We start from the raw sequence: 8,448 nt of genomic DNA, 5'->3' as shown, positions 1-8,448 counted from the left end.
GCTTGCAGCTGCTGGGGATGGTGGCGGTCGCGAGTGGAGCCCGCCGCCCGCTCCGCTAGTACACTTTTTTGACAGGCGGTGTCGTGTGCTTCTGGCTATGGAGCGCCGTTCGCGGTCTCTCGCAAAGCGCTAAGAGTGGCCGGCCGGAACGGGGCCGGACAGCTGTGGGCGGCATCATGCACTATAATGGTGCACGGCGCATCCCAAGATCGTTCCAATGCTGACATGCTAGTGGCGCACCAGCAAAGCCTTTGTTGCGTCAAGTCAAGTCGAATTGAACTATTGAGTCGGAGAAACTTTGTTCGTGCCTTCCATGACTCTCTGCGTCGGCCACGAAGACACTCCATGGAGTGTCTTCGTGGCCGACAACTGTGCACAGTTGTAGCAGCAGGGGGCTACGCGAAATGCAAAGCAAACGTCAAATCGCGAAAATTTCGACGAACATAGAACTTCCTTGTGGTTGTCGATAGGCGTACTAAAAGAGTCAGTAAAGAGTAGGGTACACTTGTGAGACGTGCAAAGAGTCCGCCAGATGGAGACCTCACTTACCTTTCATCCAGTACGCAGTCCAGCAGACACACAATCGTGTCTTCCTCACCGTGACGGTTGCAAGCAGTGCATGACTAAATGAGATTGTGTTCACACACTGGCAGTCTGTCAGCAAGGACCTGGGCCGACGCCGTAAGTTGAACAAAGACTCTCTCGTAGTGGAAAGATCGATTTGTACGTACCGTGAGTTGTAACAACTGGCTATGCATTCTGAGAACGAAACACCAAACTTCGAGAGTCTCACACTTTAGCATTGACCGTTAGCAAGGAAACATATGTATTCAGCATAATGAAAGCACTTGATCGCTAAAGCAATTTTGAAATGAATGCTGCGAGAGTACGGGAGAGTCCGCTTCGAGTCATCTAGATTGTAGCAGCTCGAACCATGTGTAGATACTCTAACTCCAAGTCCATAGCATAATCAAATGCCTCAACGTCCGGGGGCGCTGGATAGCTGATTCCACTTGCAGTGGCCAGTCGACGGAGCGTCGCAGGATTGCACAGCCTGATACATACTAACTTGATATGTTTTGTTGTGCGCCTCTACGTCACGTACACGGCTGTCTATTACACAGCTAAGCGTGTAGCGTAGAGTCGCGAAAGAGACTGCATCCCATGCAGCCTTATTGGGCTTGGTAGTGCCTCACGGACGGTTTGTTCGTATCGTACGAACACTGACGTCCGAGTACCTGTTCGTCTCTGTATGCTTGGCGAAGTCGCTTCAGGGGCCCATGCGTCATCCTCACAAGCCAAAAGCGTAAAACGATCGCGCTGGCACTAGCGCTGTCGGCCGTGCAACGCAAAGCTCGCGTGGGATGGCGACTAGCCGCCGGGCGATTTCAATAATACCCTTGAATGAAATCATTTTCGGCAGACTACTGGGCCAATCAAAAGGCACCCCTCCCACGTTGTGGACCTCAAGCAGATCATGATGCTCTTGCTCAGTTTTTTTGCCACTCACCGGCAAGCCCATGTGGAAGAGCATCAACAGCAGGGCCAGCTTCTTCACGAAGCTTGTGCCTGCGCCATGCACCACGTTTCTGTTTGTTGCCCGTACTGCAGAGAAAGTTTCCCAAGGCAGGCCTACCTAGGAGCCCACAAGAAAAAATGCAAGCAGGCAGCAGTAGATGAAGCTGAGGCACAAGAGGCTGACGCTTCTGACTCACCGCCACCCGTGAAGTCTCGTCGTTTGCGTGGGAGCTTCCAACTCACCGGTCGTGCCTTGCAAGAGCGGTATGAGGATAGGATCCGACTGGCAGCGCAAGATTCGAATGTTATCCTGCCAGCCGCCGGCCTTAGCAAAACTTTTTCGCCCCATTTCGCACTGGATGCAACAGGGCAGGATGAACAACAGGCAGAGGCAACCGCAGCTGATACGTCAGGTGTAGAGGAGTCGCAAGCTGAGGATGCGACGAAGGAAGAGGTGGTTCACGCACTGCGAAATGTGGTGCTGGAGATCGGCGACAAAGGTGGTGATCGACAGGCGAACACAATCATCAATCTCCTCCAACATCAGTCATTTGATGCAAGCTTACTCAGGATCGGCTTCGAATCTATTCAGGAAATGCGCCAGAAAGCAGAAGAGGACGCTAAATGCTGGCTCGCAGATCTGAACTTCAAGCAGCAGACCATCTGCGACCCCAAGAACTGCAACGTGTATGGAGTTGGCTGGTTCCGCTCGCCAGTCGATTCTCTCAAGCGCCAATTTGCAAAAGCTCAGTCACACCAGCTCTTCTTCGATCCATTCATAGAAACGAACCGCGCCAATGTAAGAGTTTTCAATCACACGATGGGCTGCGCTCTTATAGAAAACGTGGTTCCTCTGATAAAGGACTTCATCATCAGTGGCGATGGCGGTGGATTCTGGATTGATAATTACAGCTTCGTCGGAGCGATTCAAGCTTACTCAGACAAATCGTGCCAGACTTTGAAAGTCGGATCTCACTCCTTCCTGCCTTTCCATATCTGCTCTCTGAACATGACTCAGACGATCCGACAGGAGCTCATCTCCAACGGCGACACTATCGTTGCGTACTTTCCAGTTGAATTCGTGCGGGCTGCAATTAATGTTGCCAACTCTACCGGCGATGACGAGGAATATTGGTGCCGCGAGGAAGAGGAACAGACTTTTGTAATGCCAGAAAGAGTTTCAGTCCAAGAGCGGCGATTATCGAAGAGCCGTTTATTTCAGGCATCAATCAAGGAGGCCTTGCTTCCGCTTTGGGATGTATCGCGCACTGGAATAGTCGTAGCAGATGGAGAGGGAAATGTCCGAAAATGCCACCCTGTTCTAGCCTCATGTGTTGCGGATATGCCCGAAGCATCGGACGTGGGGGGCACGGTGCACGGGCACTGCCCTCGGGGGTACACTGCGAAGCTCGATCTTGCCTCGGAAGAGCCTTGCATTCCACGTAATATCTTGGACACTGTGCAGCGATTGAATAAATTCGAAGTCGCTGAGCAGGCTTGTGATACGGCGAGAAAGAAGTCTCTACAAGAAAACATGAGACTGGTGGGCGTGACGACGGTTCGCCCTGCCCTTTTGAAGTGGCCGTTCATGGATCTAACCGAAGAACTGGCACTGCCGAGACTGCTGCGTTTTAAAACATTGCATAATTTTTTCCTGAGTTTATCGCGGACTCTTAAGGTCTGTGAGAGCGAAATGTTGAAAGATCCATTGCTAAGCACGACAGAGCTGCTGAATTCCAAAGGAGGTCCAAGAAAGCTCAAGTCGGCTATAGTCGACGTATTGAAAAGATGTAACGCGTTTCTAAAGCGTATTCAGGCAGAATCGCCCTGCGTGGGGCTTAGGTTTGATTTCACGAAGTCCGGGACAAACGATGAGCTCTCTGGGTTCTTCACATCAACAGGGATAGTTGCCATGCTTGAGGCCAAAGACCTCGCCGGCATTGATCAAGTCATGCCATTCGTCTTTGCTCTGTTGGACAGGCTTTGTGGCACTATTAATAAGTCTCCTTTGACGACTGTTTGCGTCCTTTATCAAGAACTGGTGGCTACAGCTACCTCCCGCTTCTCGGAGCCTGGCTTCACCGCAGTTGAGCTCGACGCGCTCGCCGACCAGATCTCAAATTTCCAGGACAAAGCAATCGAGGTGTTTGGCAAGTACCAGGCAAGTGGTATGGCATTTCCGAAATTCCATGCTCTTCGACACCTTGTCTCAGACATTAAGATGTGTGGGAGCTTATCAAACTACAGCGCGGACTCGTACGAGGCAAGCCACAAACTGTTTAAGACAGCATATGACAAGACTTCGAAACGCAAAGACACCAGGCAGGAAGAGGCAATGCGGCGCTTGGTGCTTGCTCAAGGAGCTCAAGAGGCCAGTGCGAGGTCGATGAGCACCCGGATGCTTCCGCTCAGGGAGGACGTCATCGCCAAGCTAATGGGTAAGCGCAGAAGGACGGAATCACTCACAAAGATCAAACAGGAGATGGTGCGTGAGGACGCTGCAGGCTTGTCTGGTGGGGGCGACATAATGATGTGGGCAGAGATTCATGCACATGCAGGTTCATGCGGCAGCCTTCTCCAGCACTCAGGCGAGCTAGGACCCAACATTGCCGTGCAAGAACTTTGCGAAGATGTCGGAGGTCCCGGACGTTTTCAGTGGTATATTGATTCAATCCAAGAGCAGCACAAGCCATTGGCTGGCTCTGTTGTGCGAAGACCCGCTACTGCATCTGTTGCTGGCCTCCTGTGCCCAACGTTAAAGGGCTGTGAGGCGCCTGAGAGCGGCGCTGGCGACTTTGAGATTTTAACTATGGACAATGGAGACAGAGACATGCAGCGTGCCGTCTCGTCACACAGCTACTACAGCAGCAAAGTAGCGAGACAGGATAATGTCATGATTGAGGAGAGTGGCGACGATCCGCCGGGAGGCACTGGCGGAATTGTGCCTCGAAAGGTCTACATTGCGAAAGTACTGGCTTTTATCGCTATCAAAATCCCGCGACGGGGTCACCTCCTGGCTGAGGCATCTGTGAAGAGAGATGACATCGAGATTTGTTTCATTCGGTACTACGATCGTGTTCACGGGGACGAAATCGATGCCGTTGACCGCGCCTTGAACTGCGTGAAACTTCGTTGGGCTGTGAGGGGAGAAGATGAAACTGTTTCTCCAGGAGCACCTGCGTGCGAAGCTGAAACGTCTACGGAAATGACAAATCTCGCTTACATTGATGTGCAATATGTCGGCTCAATCCGCGGCTTGCTTCACGTCGTTCGTTGCGATGATGAGTTGAGAGGCACGAGGTCGCAACCATCCCTCATCCGCAGTGGATGGGAGACGCATCGATTCTACATCAACCGATTTAAGCAGCCAATGCGTAAGATGAGGTACTCCACTGCAGACCAGCATGATCACAGACCTCACGACCCGTAATGCTTCTTCTACTTAATCGCAGCCTTAGCACTGCAATCGGAACCGCTGGGACAACTCTGAGAATACGGACCGCTCGTCAAAATCTTGAAAAGACACTGACTGAGTCAATCGAGACAAAGAGCGTCCCACAATGTCGATCGTGATAAAGTGTTTTCATGCCTCCCCGCTCAAGAGAGCTGATGTAATCAGGATGCAAGATTCTTCAGAAAGCAAAATGCCTGGCAGTTGCAAAAATCATACACACATGCACCTGCGTACACGTGAGCAGCCATAAACATTTGCCCAACTGTCCTCAAGCTGCACACACAATCCCATTCCCTATCGCATTGCCTTTCTCGCTGTGACGTTCTACGCAATAACAACTGTACCACTAGTAGAAGCTCGGTCAACATCGCTCCGCGGCACATCCACAGAAGCCTCAACAAACCATTCCCGATTCCCGCATCGCCTCCCTCCTTCTTTGGTCTTACTCAGCGCCAGCAAACCATGGCCCCCGCGCACCCCTCCTCTCTCTCCCCCTCCTGAAACGCACCATGTCTGGTCTCCTCAATCGCAGCGACAAACCCCGAAACCCCCCCGTTCCACACTCATCCTACTGTTGCTTGGTACAGTACTATCACTGGTGCCAGATGCGAAATGCTACCAGTATACACACGCCCTCAATTCCTCTACATCAGCGCCGCATGTATTTCTCCCGTCTTTCTCGACCCACACGTCGCGCCTGGACGCCACCCGATAGACTCGCAGGAAAAATTGGAAGGGCTGAAAAAGTTGTTGTCTCTATCCCGCATGTGAACCGGGCGAACTTGGATCGCATTCACTCAGCGCCGTCGCGCAGCTCTTTGTAGGCTTGTCTCGCCTTCCTCTGACGTGCCGACGCGCTCGTCGCGTGCGGCAATGGTCGTCGACTACAGAAGGGCTTCAAATAAAACTTTCAACTTTACTAGCGTAAATTTGACTATAATGTTTCGCAATTAAACTATCGCTACATAATTCTGTAACGGTCATGAGCAATTTACTCCAGCAAAAATTTACTGCCGGCGTAAAGCTTGAGTTAGTGCCTCAGGCAGGCGCAATTTTCTGCGGTGGAGTAGTCTGGCGAGGACGAGTACGTACGCAGCTTCGCCAATCCTCCTGAGGTCTGAACCTCAGGTCCGTCGGCGCACCACTGTTTCGGCCTGCCTGATGACTGTGGGCCACCGGTGGGGGAGGCTGGATGAGGAACCGGAGTCACCGGTCCGGAGAAGCAAGCGATTGCGGCGTGGCCTCGCTTCCGAGACCAGAACCGTGGCTGATTGCGGACTTCCCTCAGTGGCTCGTAAAAGGAAAAGAGCCAACCGCGGAAGCCACGGAATCTCAAGCCATGAGCCCGAGAGCAGGGAGGGAGATGGTAGCGCTCTCGACTTGAGCGCGGCGATCCCGACGCGGCTAGACAGTGAAATCGGGCCTCTGGCCACCAACGTGGCATTACACTCGCATTCTACGGTCCCCAACCTCAGTCGCGCTACAGATGTCCTTCCCCCGGACCGAAGTTCTTCGCCCCCCGCTGTTGTTGCCGGAGCGTCGACTGGCGACACGGCCGCGGGTGTCGACGCAGCTGTACTGCAGCGGCAGATCGCATCACTGCTCAACCGTGAGAGAGCGAGGGCTGATGAGCAACACATTTATATGCAGACAATGCAAGAAGTGAAAAAGCTACAAGGTGATAAGATCAATTCGTTAATGATCGAGGTTGCTCGGCTGAATGCGCAGGTGATGGAGCTCTCGCATGCCAAGGCTGCGCTGGAGGTCCTGGTTGCAGGTTCATCTCGTGGAGGACGCCAGGCTGCCGCCGCTGCCAAGCGCGCAGTCATTGCGACCAAGAAGAAGCATCAAAAGGACGAGGCATTCCTTGACACAATCACCCCGCTTCAACGCGACCTTGTCGTGGTTATGAAATATGCCTCTGATGACATTGCGTGCCGTTGCATGCGCAACTTTACTCCGATGGAGCAGTCGCCAGGAATTGCAGACTATCGGTGGGTTCCCTCGCCTCTGAAGATCGCTGAAGGCGATGGGATCGGACCGCTGGGAGGCGGCACTCGAGCGGCGGTACCACCACTCGATGTGGCGAAGCTAGGCATTACAAACGGCGCACTTCTACCGCCGCAATTGTCTCCTACCATTCTGGCTCGCACTGCATACAAGATGGCTCTCGAAAGCGGATCGCTTACCAGTGCTCTGAGAGCAGCATCCAAGGAGGAGATTTCGGGCGCATGCATCTTCAATGGCATTCAAGGGGCATCTAAGCTCTCTGCGGAGGTGGCTGACAAGGCGTCGTCATATATGTCCAGCCTCAAGCGAACGGTTTGGACCAGGGTGGCCAAGGTGTGGGACGTCAGTTATATTCCGGTTCAAAACAAGCTGAAGAGTGCCTCAGTCGACTACATCATTCATGCTCTGGACAATGCTGCTGGCGAAGACGTGAAAATGATGGGAATTGCGTTTGCAGATGACGACAGCGGCGGGATCGACAAAATTATGCGAGCATGTATTGACTGTATTACCTCTGGTAGCCTAGACCACTGGCGTACAGTGGTGCCGCCTGGGCATTCAGAGAGCGATAATATTGGAGAGAGTGGCGTTGACATCTTGTTCGTTTTTGACACCGCTCGGGATATTTACAAGGAGTGGGCTGGACTACGATTGGGAAAAGAGCGCCTCAGGGCTGGTGTAGCATCAATTTTGACGCTCGCCCGCCTCGATGGCTGGATCGCGACGCGCTGCGTAATGCAGGTGGCACTGGCGAGGACAGCGCTGGGCATTGCGACAAAATTATCCGACGATGGTGCAGAGGAGAGCGATATACACTCTGCGTTGCTGAAGGTTCTGAGCAAAGGTGGAGTTTCGCACGCCATGTTCACTGACGTGCTTTCACATTTGTTACCGAAAGCAACGCTGGGTATTCACGAAACGTTGCGCGAAATAGTTGAGAGGGTTGCTCTAGAAGAGCTGGAGAAGACTCTGATCTCTGATGCCAGCGGGGAGACTTTTGAGCATGAAAACGATACGAGGGAGATAACCTTTTCGTACGTCTGCCCGTATTCGATAAAGGAGGGCAAGGACTGCGACCGCATCGTTCTCAGACCTTCAGCATTCAAGAAATATGTCTGCGATTGGATCGGAGATGTGTGCGATGGCTTTGTGGGCGTTAGCGAGCTCACGTCTTCCCAGTTTGATCCGATAAGTTTCGACGGCGAGGGGTAGTACTCAAACCTGGAGGCTTGTAATAGAACGTAAATACTAGTGCTATACCAAAAAGGTTCGAATAGTACACAACAATGAATTCCCGGCGATCCGTCCGTCTGTGCCTCCCCCGAACAACCAAACATTTCTTGCGCTAGCATGTTCAACGTAAATTGCGCCGCGCCCCACATCCCGCACTCTAAGAACGACCAGCAGACGGGGGCAGTGACGGTGTCTTCTCATACCTTAGATGACGTCGAAGCCGCACAGCATGA

General features: G+C 52.7%; 1 protein-coding gene across 1 annotated transcript; it reads left to right on the top strand.

The window, feature by feature from the left end:
- Positions 1-7,273: 7,273 nt before the first annotated feature.
- CHC_T00003349001 (hypothetical protein) lies at positions 7,274-8,194 on the top strand. Its single transcript, XM_005714407.1, has one exon. The coding sequence runs from the start codon at positions 7,274-7,276 to the stop codon at positions 8,192-8,194; it is 921 nt and encodes a 306-aa protein (XP_005714464.1).
- Positions 8,195-8,448: the final 254 nt, after the last annotated feature.

Source organism: Chondrus crispus, genomic scaffold, assembly GCF_000350225.1.
Source record: "Chondrus crispus Stackhouse genomic scaffold, scaffold_186, whole genome shotgun sequence".
NCBI classification, from domain to species: Eukaryota; Rhodophyta; class Florideophyceae; order Gigartinales; family Gigartinaceae; genus Chondrus; species Chondrus crispus.
Note: the sequence above shows the minus strand (reverse complement) of the source record. Positions and strands in the feature narration are given on the sequence as shown.

Bases quoted from the DNA above. Each gene is read 5' to 3' on its own strand.
- CHC_T00003349001 (XM_005714407.1), top strand. From the start codon at position 7,274: ATGTCCAGCCTCAAGCGAACGGTTTGGACCAGGGTGGCCAAGGTGTGG.